Source organism: Chanos chanos, chromosome 15 (assembly GCF_902362185.1).
Source record: "Chanos chanos chromosome 15, fChaCha1.1, whole genome shotgun sequence".
Lineage (NCBI taxonomy): Eukaryota > Metazoa > Chordata > Actinopteri > Gonorynchiformes > Chanidae > Chanos > Chanos chanos.
The window spans coordinates 18,759,693-18,778,241 of NC_044509.1; the positions used below are offsets into that span (position 1 = coordinate 18,759,693).

At 39.5% G+C, this 18,549-nt stretch overlaps 2 protein-coding genes across 2 annotated transcripts; both read left to right on the forward strand.

The window, feature by feature from the left end:
• Positions 1 to 1,279: 1,279 nt before the first annotated feature.
• malsu1 (mitochondrial assembly of ribosomal large subunit 1) lies at positions 1,280 to 2,752 on the forward strand. The gene is made up of 4 exons (XM_030792692.1): positions 1,280 to 1,641; positions 1,913 to 2,088; positions 2,221 to 2,302; positions 2,399 to 2,752. The coding sequence occupies exons 1-4, from the start codon at positions 1,362 to 1,364 to the stop codon at positions 2,551 to 2,553; spliced, it is 693 nt and encodes a 230-aa protein (XP_030648552.1). The 5' UTR covers positions 1,280 to 1,361; the 3' UTR covers positions 2,554 to 2,752.
• Positions 2,753 to 3,642: 890 nt separating this feature from the next.
• Positions 3,643 to 17,782, forward strand: stk31 (serine/threonine kinase 31). Its single transcript, XM_030792313.1, has 24 exons — positions 3,643 to 3,649; positions 3,796 to 3,848; positions 3,979 to 4,077; positions 4,159 to 4,230; positions 4,322 to 4,480; positions 4,847 to 5,166; positions 5,477 to 5,627; positions 5,876 to 6,001; positions 6,534 to 6,649; positions 6,793 to 6,988; positions 7,353 to 7,478; positions 7,710 to 7,889; positions 8,354 to 8,470; positions 9,059 to 9,178; positions 9,923 to 10,054; positions 10,440 to 10,541; positions 11,456 to 11,536; positions 11,794 to 11,919; positions 15,517 to 15,636; positions 15,965 to 16,051; positions 16,426 to 16,575; positions 16,756 to 16,881; positions 17,502 to 17,573; positions 17,678 to 17,782. Exons 1-24 carry the CDS (start codon positions 3,643 to 3,645, stop codon positions 17,780 to 17,782), a joined length of 2,943 nt encoding a protein of 980 aa, XP_030648173.1.
• Positions 17,783 to 18,549: the final 767 nt, after the last annotated feature.

Consider the following 18,549-nt stretch of genomic DNA (forward strand, 5'->3'; position numbering starts at 1 on the left):
ACAAAGCTCTTAATGGTTTAGGACCCTGTTATATCACAGATTCTCTGGCATTTTATGTTCCCTCACGAGCCCTTAGGTCCTCTATGGCAGGTCTTTTAAACATTCCAAAAGTCCCAAAAAATAAAATTGGGGAAGCTGCTTTTATCCACTGTGCACCTAAACTGTGGAACACCCTACCAAGAAGTATTAGAGAGGCAGGCTCAGTGGACAGTTTTAAACGGCAACTAAAAACATACCTTTTTGGTCTAGCGTACTAATAGCAATTTTTTCTTTTGTTTTTCTCTTTTCGTTTTAATGGTTTTTATTCATTTTTTCCATTCCTAAAATGCCCCCCCCCCCCCCCCCCCATTTTTTTAATATTCTTTTTCCCTTAATTTGATCTATTCTTTTAATTATTTTACTCTAAACTGTTTTATTCTTTCATTTTGATGATCTTTCCTGTTTTATGCCCCTTGGATTGCGTGGTTTATCCTTGCTTTTTTATTGTGTGGTCTATTTACCACTATTTTATTTATTTTATTACTTCTTCTTATTATCATAATTATTATTACTTTCTTCCTGCTGAAATGTAAAAGCACTTTGAGCTGCATTCTTTGTGTGAGAAGTGCTATACAAAAAGTGTATTATTATTATTATTATTATTATTATTATTATTATTATTATTACTATTACTATTGAGAGGAAAATAATAATAATATTTGGAATATTCAGACACTGAGAGAAAGATGGACATCTGATAAATGTAATAAGAAAAAGTACTATGCAAAATGGTAACATATAATCACGATTCTGAGGTTCTATCTGTTGTCAGATGCGTTCAGAAAATCATAGACGAGGTATATTCATGTACCAAACTTCCCTTTTACTGATATTCTGAAAACACCTGCCCCTAAAATCAATTTATGATGAAAGTCATATGTCTAAAAAAAAAAAAAAGTAATTCGTTGCCATACATGAGCGGTAGAAAAGGCACTATTTTATGCCTTTTATTTTTATGACTTTTTTTCATGTGTTTAAATATATTTTTATTTGACCATGCTTATCTGGGTGGCTAGTAACTGTTAGAATGTCAATGCGTATTTGTGCATTCAACACCAGCTCCAATGAAAACTCTTAGTGTTCATTGTGTTTGCCTTCTCTGTAACTGTCGTCAATCTAAACTCCAGCCCAGGCGGTGGCGGTAATGTACCTATCTTTGATCAATCAACATCAGTAAGAGTCAAAGAAGACGGAGAACGCGGCATGAGCGGAAATATGTAAATAGTTTAAATGGAATGACCCTGTCACTAGTGGGTAAAACGCAATGTGGGATTATTAATAGAAATCGTTAATTGTGAATTATTCAGATTATATTTCAGAAAATGTTTCGTCTGAAAAGTCTGCGACCTATATTTATTTGGAGTAATGCTAGAGCTTTACATGCTAAAGTCATGGCTCAGTGCAGTCAGTGTGTCTCTGGGAGAAAGCGAGACTTTTCCAGTGCTTTGCTCGGTACCTCTAAAGTCAGAGTTTGCTGCGTAACACCGATTAGATTATACACCGACTGGCCAGATCAAGACCCAACCTTTCATACAACAGAAAACCGTCGTTTGGCATGTCAGAGAACGGATACAGAGACAGAGCAGAATCACAATACTGTTAGTAAGTTTTGGCTAACAGTCTTAACATGAGACAGACTGTGGTGACCTGTTAATCGACCTTCAGCACTGATCTGTGAGAAGCTTCCCATACCCAAATGCATATTTACTGGAGAATGGCAAAATGATTATAAGATCAGCGTGAAAGGGCAATTTATATCAGGCAATTTCTATCGAACAGTTGCATTTATGTCGGTGGGAAGTCGATGGGCAGTTATTCTCTAGTTATTATGTACCACTTTATTGTTTGATTACTTTACTTTTTCCCCCTGCAGAACGCCAGCCAGTTTTCAACATCGACGTGTTGGTTTCTCTGCTTCGTCAAGAGAACGCCGTCGACATATGTGTCATCCGAGTCCCCGCGGAGATAAAATACTGCGACTATTTCGTCGTCGTTAGTGGTTCGTCGACAAGACACATTCGGGCCATGGCTCTTTATGCAATCAAAGTGGTAAATCATGGGATCATCTGCCCTAAATGTTTAATAGAAATGCAAATGTAATTACCTTGAACAAATACACTATTTTGCATTACCTTTGCACAATATTACATTGATTATTTTAAATTGCACTCACCCTGACAGTACAAATTTATGAGAAGCGATGACGCACCTCATGCACGGGTTGAGGGGAAGGATGCTGATGACTGGATGTGCATAGACTTTGGTACAGTTGTTCAAATTCATATGATTTATGATGTTATTTGTGTGATCGTAACATTGTTCAAAGGACTGATTTGGTTGTTAACCTTCTCTTTAAAAGGTACCATGGTAGTACATTTCATGCTTCCCGAGACCAGAATGATCTACGAGCTGGAGAAGCTATGGACACTCCGATCTTTTGATGAACAGTTGAGCAGTATCCCTGCGGAACAACTTCCTCCAGACTTTGTTTATGGAGCTGAGGACACCAAGTGATGCATGATACTGAACTTTTATGGCTCAGCACAGAACATAACTGGAACTAGAATACATTGGAGTTCTGCGTTGTTAAAACAGTGCTTGTTGATAAAATGTACTTTCTCTGTTTGTTCACTGGTTAACAAACTCGTTTGCAAAGTGAACCCTATGAAACAATTTACTTCATGTTCAGCAGGGCCCTTCCTTGTCACTTGATATTTTAGCTGTGCAGTTTTGTAATAGCCTCTGTTAACATATTTTGACAATAAAATAACTTTTGGAAATTTCTGCAAACATTGGTTACCTCCTTTTTCCATAAAAGCAAAGATTTGAAGAAGACGAGGAGAGTTCAGCAGCATGAATGGTTTTCTGTCATATTCAGAATAAATCAGCTTGTTGAGAGGAGGCTGTTTGGTGAGGTTTGTCACTATTTGGTTCTCTCCCCAGCCTGAATCCTGTTCTGCAGTGTCCCACTCAGAAAAAAAGGAGCAACAACGACCATATTGCTTTGTGGGTCATTAAACCCAATTAATTGATCCAATAAGTGGGTATATTACAATGTTGTTGAATAAATTAGTTGTGACCTTGTAGATTTTTTTTCCTGCTTGGTGCGCTGATAAACGATATGTGTAGCGAAAGCGGCCTGAAATTGGGACCCAATTACTGTATAATTTTTCAGCTGATATAAGGGCAAATTATATAATATAATTAAGTTGCTTTTATTTACACTGTCGTAGGAAACGAGTGTGAGCAGTCACGTGTTGTTAGTTTGACCATTGACAACAGAGCTAATTCACCCAGCCAATTAAGACAGAGGTTAACTCAACTGTACCTCAGCAGGCATTATTTCAAGTAATAGTAAAATTTGGTGGACCAAGGGGTAGTCCAATGCGATTGTGAAAGTGAGACTGTTGGTCGCGAGCGGTAAGTGATTCATTTTAAGTACTTAACACACGATTTAATCTCGCAGGGACTGTGTGCAAACAAATCACTCTCACGTGATCACAGCTGATCTTAATTGCAGAAAAGGTAGAAACAGCTTCTTGCACGTAGACCCTCAATAACTTTAAACGTTGTTTCCGACATGTTGAATGGCTATCGTTAAAGATGTTTGGTGTGTCTGGTTTAGGATGACACGTTCACGGATCAGTCTCCTCAGGATAAATCTGAAAAAAGTAAGCAATTCATTTAGTGCACTATCGCAACGTCCTTCCTCATCCAGAGCAAAGTTCTAACAATTGTTTCTACTCTCGGTTGCAGTGGAGCTAGTCATTGTCACCCACGTAATGGATGCCATTACTTTCTGGGCGCAGGTGAATTAGCTAATACAGATGTTTTATGAATTAATGACGATTTTCATATATTTGAATGCAGTTTCATTATGTCCCTGTAGTGTTTCAAAATATTCAAACGTATTCAAAATATTTTATCTCTAATTTCGAGAACGTGACTGATGACAGCGCTGTGGAAAAGATGGCTAACCTCCTGTCAGAAAAATGTCCCACGTCTCTGAATCTGTTTGGAAGGCCCGATCCTCAGAAGGTAATCATATTGTGGAATCGATGGAAATCGTTTTACCATGTTGTACTGCTCCCCCGGTTTTGATTTCGCTTTGGCTTGTAGTTGTATGGGGCACTCTTCTCTGCAGACCACTGCTGGCACAGATGCAAGGTGCAACAGCAGTCAGCTAACAACGTGAGTATGAAGTTCATGTTTTTTTTTGTTTTTTTTTTAAAATGGGGTTACAGTTTGCAATACAATACTCATGACCTGTGTTCTTGTCCAGTTTCTTGTGTCCTCTGTTGATTATGGAAATGTGGAGATAGTAAGCCGGTCAAATCTTGTGGAGCTCCCTGAGGATCTTCAATCAGCTGCTTTGGCCAAGAAGTACAAATTTTGGGGTTTTCATGTGTCCAGCGAGCAGGACTCTTCTCATTTCCTACAGGCAAATATGCACAACAGAAATAGTCATCATCATCATCTTCTGCCAAATTATCAGTCAGTGTATATGAAAAACACTAACACACAACACATGGGAATGTTGTATGCTAAGGTCACAGTGTTAAGCTGATAGAAATGTTACATTTTTTTAAAGTCAACATTTTTATTATGTGACAACAACATTTAAAGCACCGCAGTAACACTTCAGTCTGACAGTCTATTCATGAAGAAGTTTATTGCATGTGGATACTGAATAACACTTGCATGGTAACTGGCCATTCTGAGAGGTTCTCTTAATCATGGTCTGATTTTATCATTTCCATTGTTTCAACTGTAGCCACAATTCACTGCGCACGTTTCCTTTTCTCAGGGAAAGTCTTTCCTTCAGAATCTGATACTCGGGAGGAAGCTGCGCATCTACAAAAAGTCAGTGTGTTTTGATGGAACCATTCAGGTCCAGGCATTTCAGGGGAACCTTAACATTGGTGAAGAGGTCTTAAAGTTGAAGTTTGCCAAAGTCAGTCTCCCAGGTAGCAGACCCTTCTCACCTCCAGTGCAAAAGGACCCGCCCAGACTTTGGCTTCACAAGGGCGTGGATGGGTGTCCAGAGGTGGACAAGGATATAACCAGTGCCCTAGACCGCATGCCCAAACTGCGGCCAGCTTTCTCTGACCATTCCCAGCCAATTAAGTAAGACATCTAAACTTATCTGCTGGGTCTGTACTCGCATCAGTTGCTGAATGACAGTTTTCTGGTTGTAGGCCAGTTGTTTGAAGACAGTGGATGGGCATTTGAATGGTTATTATCATAATTTCCTTTATACAGAAGACAGTATTCTTTTATTTTCAGCAAATTTAGTTTTGGTTTCTGTGGCTTAATGTTTCAGCATTCTTCTAGATTTCATACCTGTGTATCTTTATATGAAATGATTAAGTTCATATCACAGAGAGAGAACTAAACAGGCCCTGGCATTGTCTCACTTTTAACTGTGGTGTTGTAGGGAGAAAAACAGCTTTGTGTCTGTGCAGTCTGCTGGCAGTGCACTGAAGAAGAATGTGGCGTTGGTGAAGCAGCCTGATCTGATGTGTTTGGAGGAGGATGTTCAGCAGCTATTTAGCATGGTCACAGAACAGGAACTGAGCCAGACCCAGGTAGAACTACAGGTCTTGGCACTCACACATCCTGAAGAGAGACTCAGACACATTCACAGAGAGCAGTCATTTTTTTGACAGGAAAATTCAGTCCATGCATGTTTCATTGCAGCGTCATTCTCTACTATGACACATGGCTTTTCACATCCCAAGTCTTAGCCGGCTACTGTCAGAGGTATAGATGGTGTTTGAGTTTTTTGTGTTCTTTATTAAAGATGACATTTGTGGTTTGTGTTGCCTCCTTGCAGAGAGTGAGAGAGGAGGTAGGGGAAAAGACCAAACAGATAGAGAAGATGTCTGAGGAGAACAGAGCACTGAAGCAGCATATTGATTACCTGGAGAACCAGGTAAAGGAGGCCAGAGAGGAGTTGAAGGTGAGTAAGATGAAGACTCTGGAAGAGGAGTAGTGAGGGACCTCTTCAGTGCAAAACATTACTGTAAAGTTTGAGCTATACCTAACTGACTTCACACTGAAGGGTAAAATTTGAGCTATACTTAACTGACTTCACACTGAAATAAAAGCAGAACTTTACCCTTTACAAGGACTTTTGGCATTGGGGTTGACAGTTTACCTTAAAAATGGCATAAGGATGATGGTATTTGGATGGTGGTATAATATGAGGCGTGTAGTTGGGTTTAAACTTAAATGATGGTTCTGCGTGTGCAGTAGGTATATGGCATTTCTACATTGTCATCAAATATGATAAACTCTTGTCTGTGTTCACACTACGCATTTATTTTATACATTTCAAAGAGACAAGTTGTTTGTTTTGTGTAATTAAATTACACTGTGTAAGCAACACATCTAAGATTCTGTCTCCCTGTGACTCCAGGAGTCAATCCAGGAGTTTTTAAGCGTGAAGGTGATCTTGTGTGTTTGTGTGAATGTAATTTTCTGTTCTGAAGACTGAGAAACAAGAATGTCAGAGGAAAATAGCTCTCATGGATAAGCATTTGGAAAAGGTTGTTGGTGACACATTTTCCAGACTCGCAGAGAAAGTGGACTCTTTAAGAAGAGTGAGGTAAGCACCAAATTGAAATGTTTTCCTGACATCACGAACTGAAATGTAATCACGAAACCATTTCAGTAGTTACCAGTGGGTCAGTTTATCTATTCCTATGATCTTCTAAATCCAAAGAGCTTGTATGGATTTTGTGTTTCCAGAGAAAGAAATCCATGCACTACTGCTGAAGATAAGCTGTTGGAATCCATCACCTTTGTAGTAAATGACCGGGTCATCTCACCATTGACCACAGAGAAACTGGATTTGGCCTGGGAAGAGTACAGTCAGGCTCAGGAGAAACTCAGGACGTTCCAGGCAGAGAATGCAGCCATAGTCATGGAGAAACAGAGTGTATATGTAATTGGATGTTATGTATATTACATCTGGATTTTCAAGGGGAAGACACTTTGTGTTCAATTCTATGGAACTAGAATGTTACAACAAGCTCTGTTGTTTTGTGTGTGTGTGAGAAATGCATGCAAGAGGTGATAATTAGGTTTGTGGATCTTAGCGTGGGATTCAGACTTAGTTTTTGGATCATTTGAACCTAGTCAGGAGGGTTTTGAATGGGTCCTGTGGAGAATGGGTTTTTTTGAGGCTTAACCTGGTCCTTGTTGGTTTGAGACTCATTTGGGGAGTTTTAGAATGGGCTGTACTGGGTTTTGTTCCTCTCTGAGGGGTTTAGAATGGTAATGGGATCTCTGTCTCTCTGGTGTCACAGAAAGAAGACCTCGAGGATTTGGTGAACAGTAGGAATGGATTGCATGGGGTGTTATTGGCTGTAATGGATGAATTCCTGTTGGAAGTGGAGGAACTGCCTGTGAACCAGCGTATTGAAAGTCTTGCGGTAAGACAGGTCATGACGCAAGACAGGTCATGACGCAAGACAAATAAACCCTCAGGCTGTACTGTGACATTATTTGCTGGAATGGATAGGAATGCTTACTGAATTGATTCTGACAAACTGACAGACGTCTGATAACATAAGGCTTTTTGAATCATGTAGTTCATCAGTGTTTTGAAATGGTTCACCTATTTATGACCCTGTTACTTTAACACACAACCTTTTTAACCAAAGGAAGCTGGATCATCACTGACGGCGTTGTTTGGTTCATTCTCAATGGAAGATGTTGGAGGAAAAGTTTTTGAGCAGTTTCTTGATTGGAAGAGAAAAAAATACCAAATATCCAGTAACATACACCAGGCAACAGATCACACACTCAACACTCTCTGCTCCTGGGCATCCAACATCAGCAAGGTAACTTCTCCATCAAACAGCCGATGAAAATGATTGGTCAGAAATTCTTTCACTAGGTGGTGGATTAGATGCAGTCAGAGTGACAGTTACTCCAAGGCAGTTGTTTCTATTCATAGTGAGATTGTTATTGGTAATTTGATGTAATGTCTCATATTCTGCCTCATATAGTGACAGGTCATTTTATGGCAAAAGGTTATTCAGTGTTGGTTAGCATCATCAGCACCTGCATTTTAGTACCTGTGGTTAATATCAAATTTATTAGAACAATTTAAAAAAAAAAAAATCTCTTTCTTTGAGAGTTATAGCTCTAACTGGATAGATACACAAACACAGCGCTGAATTAGCTGTCACCAGCTGACTTAAGACTTGTGATAAGCACATTTTTTTTCATGTTTGGTAAAAATTTGTATCAAACTTTTTTTTTTCATGCATACTATTAGTAATTTGTCTCATGTCCCATGTAGTTTTTCTGTTTGACGGATAAAACGCCACTTGCACTGAAGGACTTGCCTGAGGAAGTCGACAATCTTCTAAAACAGGTTGAATTGGATCTGTCTAAAGAACTGGATTATACCCTCAAGGTCAGATGGAGTCCTTACACACATTACACCTGCAATTTGCTAAAATGTGCATTTTCTGATGCAAACTTGCTGCTAAGTAAATTGACCTGAATTTGCTCAGTATGTGAAATGGAGATTTGATTGGTTGAGTGAAGTGACTTTGAAGTGGAGATGAGCCAGTCAAAGGCCTTACCACAGCAAAATCTGCCTCCCTCAATATATTTGCTTGTGATTATGCCACAGATTTAACCCTTTCATTCACTCACATTTGCTTACCCAGCATGTGATCATGTAGCATGTGATTACCCCACATTTGATTACTGATGGGTCATTTTACTACCGATAGGCCACTTGATTACTGATAGGCCACTTGATTACTGATGGGTCATTTTACTACCGATAGGCCACTTGATTACTGATAGGCCACTTGATTACTGATGGGTCATTTTACTACCAATAGGCCACTTGATTACCAATAGGCCACTTGATTACCGATAGGTCAGAAAATCAAGGCTGGCTCAGATCGGCTCTCTGTCACTTACAGGGTAAGAGGGTTTGTTGTTGTGGATGTTAGTTTGCCTCATTTAAGATGCTGATTCTGTTTTGCAGGAGCAGGATGATCAGAGGGGGGATGTCGTGTTCCAGGCCTTTTCTAAAGTCATGCAGCTGATTGAGAAGGAAAAGAGTGTCCTCTTTGGGATTAGGGAGAAATGCTCACAAATCGCTCTGGCAAGTTCAAGACAAGAGGCTCAGTGAGAGATGAGTAGAGCAGTATATTATCACACAGTCTGTCTAACACCCTTTTTCAACTTTTTTAAAGTTCCTAAAGTGAAATGCTTTCGCTATAACTGTCATGGAAACGTGCTACCAGTCACTGGTTAGGTTACTATCTTTTACTAATTACTATTGATGAATTTACAGATACAAAAATGGGGTTAAGAAGTTTTTGTTTGCCTAATTACATTGAAATTGAAACAAAGTGTCTGTTCTTGGAAAAATTCAATGTGAAACAACTACTCCAGAAAATGAAATGGTTTGCATTTTTCTGTTTAATATGACAACAGATCTGTTTGCAAAAAAAAAAAAAAAAAGCTTGACCATCATTCTCACTGTAGTAGATTCGCATACAACATTTCAAAACCCAGAACGGGAAGTCCATGCATCCTGTTAGCACTACTCAATACTGGATATTTTCTTTAGCTGCTTTGTCGCAATGTGCAAAGTAAAAATCAGTATATAAATAAATTGAGTTAAGTTATTATTGGTCTGAATTCACCTGGGCTGTTCACACCAGGCCCTGCGATGGGCTGGCAACCTGTCCAGGGTGTTTCCCTGCCTTTCGCCCTATGAGCGCTGGGATAGGCTCCAGCACCCCCCACGACCCTAATCAGGATAAGCGGCTTGGATAATGAGTGAGCGAGTGGGTGAGTGTTCACACCAGCTGAATTGATGCCCCTGTTATTTGAACTGTAGTTTAAGAAAGAGGCGTCTTTGTGGGAGAGTGGCACCCCTAAAGCAGACAGACTGCACTCCGTTAAGCAACGCATAAAGACCCTGCACTTACAGCTTCGCTGGAAACTCGTGGAGGAGGGCTGTCTGCAGGAGGTGTGAGGAGATTTTAATGTGAATTATTTATTTATTTTTTTACGTGGATTCGTTTTCAGTGGGTTTTCATTTTTATCCCTTTATCCCTATTAGGAAGTGGGACTGGCCAAAAAAGTGATATTAATTGAAATCAGTTATTGAATGAACAGGGTTTTCCTGTGATGTTTTCTTGCCATTGCTGTGACTTATTGGCTTTTTTTTTTTAAGAAACATAGAAAATGATATAGAGATGGAGTCATCTTTAAACATCTAGTAGTCTCAATAGTATTGTTAGTATGTAGTGTTTGTGTATGTGCATTACTTAAGGCGTCCGTTGTGGGGGTTTTTTTTTTAACTTGTGTGTGTGCGCTCATGTCTGTGTATTTGTGTGGGCCTCATCCTGCAGGCTGAAGAGCTGGATCTGCCGGAGATTCTGAGGAAGAAGGAGGAAATTGCAGAGACGAGGAGTGCTCTCTTTCAGGAGATAAGCCGAGAGAAGGAGGAATATGTAAGCCAGCCTGGGAGAACCTCAGATGGCGCAAATACCTTTACAGTCCAAATACCTTTACAGTCCAAATACCTTTACAGTCCAAATACCTTTAGAGTCCAAATACCTTTAGAGTCCAAATACCTTTAGAGTCCAGCTCTGGTCTCAAGGAGATCATCTTATTCTAACGGACGCCATGTTTTAATGTACTGTCCAAGTTGGTGTGTCAAGAAAACACATAATCAGCTATTTTTTTAAATTGTATTGTGTTGGAAAAATATTCCCTGGGTTGCTATGCAGGTCGGTATTTATAAATAGAGATCCAGAACTAGGGTGATATTTGCTTGCATCCTCAGGTTCTCCCTGTAAATATATTGTATAGTGGGTTTGTTGGTCATTGAAATGCCAAACTCAGGTTAGGGGTATGAGAAAATATTGATACACTTGAGTATCCTGGGTAATGTAAGGTTTGCTAATGCCAATTTTACCACCGATGGCTGAATCCGAGAGTTAGACCTGCAGCGAAGTGCGGGCTCATTTTGGCTCCCCCAACAAAGAAGGCCCTAAGGAGATCAACAGGAGCCATGCCATTTGTAAAATGTGCCATGCCAAAATCAAATACTCGGAACACAACAGATCTGGGAGCACACTTAGCAAGACACCATTCTGATATACAGTTGATGGAACAGCAAATGGCTAACGTTAAACGAGTGGATCTAAATTTAGATTAAAAAAATCGCAGCTTATCGCCTTGCTTGCAATATCACAATATTTTGACTCATAACCCCTGTATCAGGATACATATCGTGTTGCGAGATTCTTGCCGATACACAGCCCTAACTGAGGTAAGCTGAGGTAATGTTAGGTTTGGGTAGGGAGCATCCATATAATGGTCTGTGATTTGACTGTCTGATGTCGGACTGTTTCTGGTGTAGAGGAGGCTCAGTGATCTGGTCAAGGGGATGTTTCCTGAGCTGCCTTTGCTCTATCCAGATGTGGACATCAACAGTTACATGGTGAGCACAGCCCTTGCATGTCTGTGTGGGTTATAAACATCCAGTTCCTCTTTTAGTTTACGTTTGAAAGCACCAGTGCTATACATGAAACATAGCTCAGTTCATATAAAGAAATACAGTTCTATCCACTTTCTAAAAACCAGCCCAACACAAATTTTCATATGTACTGAATCTTAATATATATCTCTTGACCAAGTGGTTTGTTAGTGTATGGTTCCTATTCGTGTTCATTTAAACGTGTGGTTTCGTTTTAGCAGTGCTCTGATGGACTACTGCTGAAAAGTCTGGATAGGGAGATGTTTGATGCAGAGCCAATGAAAGACTTGAGCAGACGGCGACCTCTTGTTTGCACAGAGTTCCTGGGTCAGAAGGTTGTACTTAAGGTAGTTGTATTGCTGTAGTGATTTACATGTTTAATACTGTTATTATAGTAATTTATGCCTCTAATACTACAACTATGATTATTCACATCTCCAATACTACAACTACAATGATTTACAGTCCTAACACGTCTGTCATAGTAGTATTACTATAGTGATTGTACCCTAACCCTACTGTCATACTGATTCCCTTCTCCAATAGTATTACTATAGTGATTTAACCCTAACCCTACTGTCATAGTGATTCCCTTCTCTGATAGTATTACTATAGTGAGTGTACAGCACTTTTTTTCAACAAACAGTTTATTGACTTTACTTGACTGTGGAAGCAAGATCAACCTGTCCTTTATAGACACATTATAATTTCAGTTTAATCTCAAGCTAATTGTTCTCTACCATTATAAAGTTTGTCTTAAAGACAAACTTGCTGATATGAGCACTTTTTGATCATCAACTTAATCTATATCACTTAAACCTGTAGAACCTCTTTATAGAAAGTCTTTTAAATCGTAAACAAATCATATAGTGTGTGTGTGTGTAAAATATATATATATATATATATATATATATATATATATATATATATATATATATATATATATATATATATATATATAATAAATAAATGTCATATACCGTAACATCATGGACCGTCGAGTCAGGTTACCCTGGACTCATTTTAAACTATAAATGTCTGTATATGCCAACCAGAAGAGTATGGGCTCCCCCTGTTGAGTGTTGGTTCCTCCAAAGGTTTCTTCCTCCTATTCACTTCATCAGGGAGTTTTTCCATGGCAATGTTGCCTTGGGCTTGCTCATAGGAGGATTTAGGGACTGATCTCTGTAAAGCTGCTTTGAGAAAATTTGACTGTTTGACTGGCAAACTTTGTTTACTGTAAAAGTGAAATTCCACTTTTGAATAAGTGGAGAAGTGTCCCTGTTTTGCTTTCACCAGTTATGCTCCCTTCACTGTGGCCCATGGAGAAAGAATGGTGGTTTGTGTTAGCAAAACACACACACACCTTGATGAAAACTGTCAATGAATTTTATACCTGTAGAATGATAGCCAACACATTTCTTTTACTAAGTATTGACTGTTTTTGTACTTTATTGCACCTCCATGCACTTCGATTTCAACATAAGGCACTTTCACACGGGAGGAACTTTTCCGTTCTGTTGGAGAAAGTACCCCCTTTTTCTCATGTTTGCACCACAGGAACTTAGAACGATCATAGTTCTTAGAACGATGTTTTTGAGAGGCTTTTTTAGCTCCTACTTCAGGGTAGGTACTTTTGCAGCGCAATAGGAACCTTGTGACGTAGGTGTACAGCCATTGGTCCAGACGCAGGTATACGGTGATTGCAACCGCCATTTTTAAAGATCCGCGCAAAATATAAAGTCTTAGAACGTATTACATTTAGTTTTTGATATTCATGTTTAAAAATGACTTAATGTCTGGAATTGTAGGAGGGGAGACATGGTTTTTATGTTTTATTTTACGGGTATTTTATATCCCCCAACAATGACCATTTCTGCAACGTCCAATGTATATTTATACATTGAAGAGGTAGCGTACACTCCGCTTCGGTAGGTGCTTGTGTGTCGGCTTGTGTGGCTGGGATCCGCATTTTAACCTAAGATAAGAATGTGTTTATCCAGCTTACGATTTGAGGGGGGCGGGGCGGGGCGGGAAACCCGTGATGCTGCGAGCAAGCGTCAGGCACAAGCGCTATGCTAGCACCCGAAAAGTACTATGCCCATCGAGTCATTCACTGCTACTGCGGTGGTAAATGCATAAATGCAGGGGGACATTTTTTTTTCCATTGGACTGGGTCTATCGCCAAACAGTTTTATTTTCGTTAATGAGAAGGCAGTTATATGTTATATAATGTGCACTCAGTATTTCTGTCATTAAAATTCAATAAAACTCATTAATTGTGTAGTCTAGTTTGTCGATTTCTTTTGCCGCAGTAATGCTATTTTTTCCTTTTGGAGGTATTTAAAAGGTCTTAAGTCATTAAATTTGTACTTAAATGTGCAGCTACCCTGGTTAGTCGTAAACAACAGCTCTTAGCTGCTCTACCGTCGGCCGACTTCAGCGTTCCTATCGGCGGTGCAAATGCAAACAGAACAAAGCTCCCCAGGGGGTAGTTCCTATCTGTGGCAGGGTGACGCCGAACAGGGGTTCGGGTGGCCCAAAGCACACCAAAAATAAACAAAAAAAATGGCTCCGCCGCAAATGGCACGTAGGTGCACGGTGTTTTATTTACAGTGCAACAAAAAGAAAACCAGTCCCAAGTGAAGAAAAGTGGGAAAAAAAAAAAAATGTCCAAAACGGCAAATATTTACAGGAAGAAAAAATGGATATATATTTACAAGAAACAAACAAACAAACAAACAAAATATATATATAGAGATAAACAAATAAACAAAATATATAAATAAACAAATTGCTACTATCAATTCTCACTACGTTCAATTCACTACACCACAGCTACACTCTGTTTCTCCTGTCTCCCTCAACCTACAATAATGAAAAACCCCCTTTTGTACTGTAAGCCCCTCCCTTCGGAACATACCAGCTTCCCCTTTGTTGATTTAAAATAAAATGGCAATTAATTATTCACCCCCGTACATATACACAATCACAAACTCAAATATACACTCCACAGTAATTGTTAACTTTCACCATTTCTGGCTAGTAACAGCCGATCATTACATTTTAACATAAAAACCCCTTTTCCCTGGAGTGGCCCCTTCCCCACGTGCATCACGCATGCGCCACCCCAGCTAAACCAAATAAATGAATTCGCATTCCACCAGTTCTGTTTGGTCCTCCCCTGCACCGGTAGTCCCAGGCTACTGTAACACCGACAACCAAACAGAGAAAACAGATGGAGACACGACAATCCAACAAACACTACAATGCAATACAAATATGCAAACCAAGCGACATGTATAATAAAGACGGGACAAACATTTATCTGGGTAATTGTGTACGTGTGTAACCTGATAAAGATGCTAACGGTAAAACAAACAGTAAAGACGCTAACAAACATTTAGGTGTAATTGGAGGTGTTTGTAAGGTGTTTTAAACTGTAAGATTGGAACGTGAATTGGAAATGTTTGTGTGTATGGAACCGGATAACCTGCTGCGTGCTTCGAGTGTGCACCCTCGAAGCTAACGCAATATGTGATTAGAATGGGTGTATTATAGATATGTATGAATGACCTACACGTAACAGGACACAAACACGAACGAACAAAGTACAACTATGGAGAGGTGGTTGGTTAGGGGGGGAAAAGGCGCCGCTCACGGCCTGAGACAGAGCTGTCACACTATCAGATGAGACCCTAGAACTGTTCGGTCCAAAAGCGGCAAATATGTCTTTTTTTTTTTTTGTTCATGTAAAGGAAACGTTGGAGTACTTGTTTCTTCATGTTTGTGTTAATTTTGACACTAAAACTTAATAATATTGCAAATTAATATTGGCTCCAGTTATAGGTCATTGGCTTTCTTGATTACGAATAAGCTGTATTGTTACTGGCCATGTGTTGGTTGACCCCTTGTATGAATTTGTGTGTATGTGTTGTGTTCAGGGCTATTCCGTGGATGAAGAGAGCGAGGTGAAGATGTTGGAGCAAGCGAAACAGTTCCACATAGCTCAGAGCCAGGAGCCCTCGTCTCTCTCTCCACTGCTTGCTTTGTTCTTTGGAAAGGTGTCACGTCTCCTTTACAATTAGCCCAGATCAGATCATTCGTTTAGATTCAGTGCCTTCATTTTAATTTCTGTCTTTTAAAAAAAATCAGTAATTGATTAATGTACTAAAAGACTTTTGTGTAGCTTTGGGATTAAATTCACTGACCTTTAGTCCCTCTATCTTGTAGTCATTGACTTTATTGCTCCACACCACTGACCAATTAGATGGCAGATGGATAAAGTCAGCTCTTAAAACCTGCTATAACTTTAGTTTGTCATCGACGATCAGCCTTTGCTTGGAGAAATGAGTGTTTTTCTTATTCTAAAACAAGGTGATTCTCTCGTAGTCAGATCCGTTGGTATATGTTATGGTGCCACATTTCTCCAATGGGAGCCTGAGAGCAGTTCAGAGAGCCAGTCCCCTCACCCACTCAGTAAGTCTTACTCATTCAAGTATCTGCATTTTATAGATATTTCCATCTTAAACACCATTTTCAGTGGCATTAATCTAAAACACAGAGTGTCCAGATTTTCATTTTAAGTCTGACCTGACTGTTTCATGTATTATGCTGCAATTGTATGCGTATATTTTATGGCAATTGAATTTTGAAGCCCCATGTCCGAGTTGAAATGAATGCAGATGCGAAGCTATCAAACTCTGATCAGAATATATATAACAATAATACAATAATAGCAATAATGTATGTCTCGCATTGTGACCTACATTGTGAAAAAACGTGAATTAAAATTTGGTGTAGTATATCGATCACCCTGTCTAACTGTATTTGTGACTCTGTGGTGAAAACAGGAAGCTGGTAAGGTTATGAGGGGCGTGGCTGTAGGCCTTCAGAGTCTTCATGCCTTCAACATTACCCATGGTTCCCTGCACCCCAACAACGTGTTTGTTCTCAACCGAGAGCAAGGCATTGTGGGAGAGTATGATTTTACTAAGACACCTGTAAGTGACCTCAATCAGTCATCTCATAGTCTTCGGTACTGATCTGCTATTGATCAGTGTGATTGGAACAGTTTACTATGGACATTCTCTTTCACATTTTGTTTCTGCTGTGATCCTGAGTGTGTGTGTGTGTGTGTGTGTGTGTGTGTGTGTGTGTGTGTGTGTGTGTGTGTGTATCAGGAGCAGCGGGCTGCAGACAGTTGTATGGTGGCTGGCGGCATTAGTTTGGTTGCTCCAGAGCTGTTTCATGGTCTGACTCCTACTTCAGCCAGTGACATGTATGCATTTGGCTGCCTGCTTCTCTGGGTACGCACGCATTAATTCTTTCATTTCTTACTCCTTATTTGATGAAATAGAATTAATGGTGGGGGGTTAAAAGGCATGCAGTTGTTTGTTTTCTCTTGAATGGGAGTGTCCCTCTTCATGTGTGTTTGAGGACTTGTATCATGCCTTACTGATGTAAACTGAAGTGACTTCTGTCTCAGCGATACTTTTACAGAGAGTCTCTGCTCCCAAACATACATACCATATTGGAGGGAAAAAAACAAAAGCTTTGTCATAGCTAAATCACTGCAAACTTTTCATTCTTCTCACTGGATGATGATGTGGAATTTCAGCATTATTTCTCAGCTCATTCATCCCAATGCACATTTTAGACCTTTTGGTCAGAAGATTGAAACTGCACCAAGAAGCTCATTGGCATTGAATGTACCATATATGACTGATAATGTTACAGTAGATCAAAGGTTAAAACGGTCTTCCTCCTTTTGTTGGACATTCTTTTTATCTCATTTTGGGTTTTATAATTATAACAATTACTTTATATTTTATCAGTTAAATATTAAAAAAAAATGAACACCTGCACATAGGTTCATATAGGAAGGCAGCTTCTCACTAAGATAATGTCTAAAATAATTTTCTTGCAGTTGCACGTTCCAGATTTTGGCAGACCTGTGGACAGTAATATACAAATTGAAGATTTAAATGGACTCCAGCTGGTGAGTAAAATTAATCTGGGGTAGATGGTGAACCTTTAATTTTAAGTGTAGAAAAACTAAATCTTTGGATTCCAACAAACACTCTTAATGTTTAATCCTCACAGGATGGCAAACTCCAGAGTCTTCTGACAAAGCTACTAGTGGGGTCTGGAAGACTCTCAGCTCCTGAGACGCTGATGGATAAATACTTTCTCTCATTTGAGGCTTAGCAACTGTGAGAAGAAGAGAATTTTCTTCTGATGGTTTGTTTTGTGTGTCCTATTTTTCGTTTGGTTTGGCAGTTTGATCTGAAGGGGGGAAAACTGAGGGCTCTTTAATCTCTCCATGTTATGTTGAAAAATTTAAAATAAATGGTTACGTTAAGGTATGGGAGTTGCTGTGTTTGGACATAGGACTGGAGCTAGATATTGTCCTGATAGAAGAACATTATGGGGCCACCACTTGCGGCTAAAGGGCTTTTCATACACACATTGTTAACCCAGGGTTAACCTAAGCCCAGGGCTATACAATTCACACTGCAGTTCTACTAGCCCTGGGTTAAATGTCCGTTGGTTAAATGTGCCCGGGGTTAAATGCAACTAATGTTTACATTCTCAGATGACATGTGACTGCTCTTTAACAGGAAGCAGCGCAGTTAGTGTCGCCATTAGCATGGCTTTATGTGAGAGCGGTGTTGATCATCAAAAAGAGAGAGAGAACAGCGGAAAAAGGAAAGACTGAAAAGAAGACAAGTGGCAAACAAAGCAGATGTTGCTGTTTTTGTGTCTAATAGGTGTTGTGTCTGGTGAAGTACCACCACCTAACCGACAGATTTGGTCACTACCAAAAAGTGACCGGTGGGAGCAATACGTTGTCAAAACATTTACGGATGCAGAATGGATCAAACACTTCAGGATGTCAAAAATGAAAAATGAAGAAATTTAATTTTCTAGTCAAAAAATCTGCAGCCATACATAGAGAAGAAAGACAATTCTTC

Bases quoted from the DNA above. Each gene is read 5' to 3' on its own strand.
- malsu1 (XM_030792692.1), top strand. From the start codon at position 1,362: ATGTTTCGTCTGAAAAGTCTGCGACCTATATTTATTTGGAGTAATGCT. The intron at 1,642-1,912 runs GTAAGTTTTGGC...TTCCCCCTGCAG, and splicing joins GCAGAATCACAATACTGTTA to AACGCCAGCCAGTTTTCAAC. The intron at 2,089-2,220 runs GTAAATCATGGG...TCACCCTGACAG, and splicing joins CTCTTTATGCAATCAAAGTG to TACAAATTTATGAGAAGCGA.
- stk31 (XM_030792313.1), top strand. The intron at 7,479-7,709 runs GTAAGACAGGTC...TTTTAACCAAAG, and splicing joins AGCGTATTGAAAGTCTTGCG to GAAGCTGGATCATCACTGAC. The intron at 10,055-10,439 runs GTGTGAGGAGAT...CTCATCCTGCAG, and splicing joins AGGAGGGCTGTCTGCAGGAG to GCTGAAGAGCTGGATCTGCC.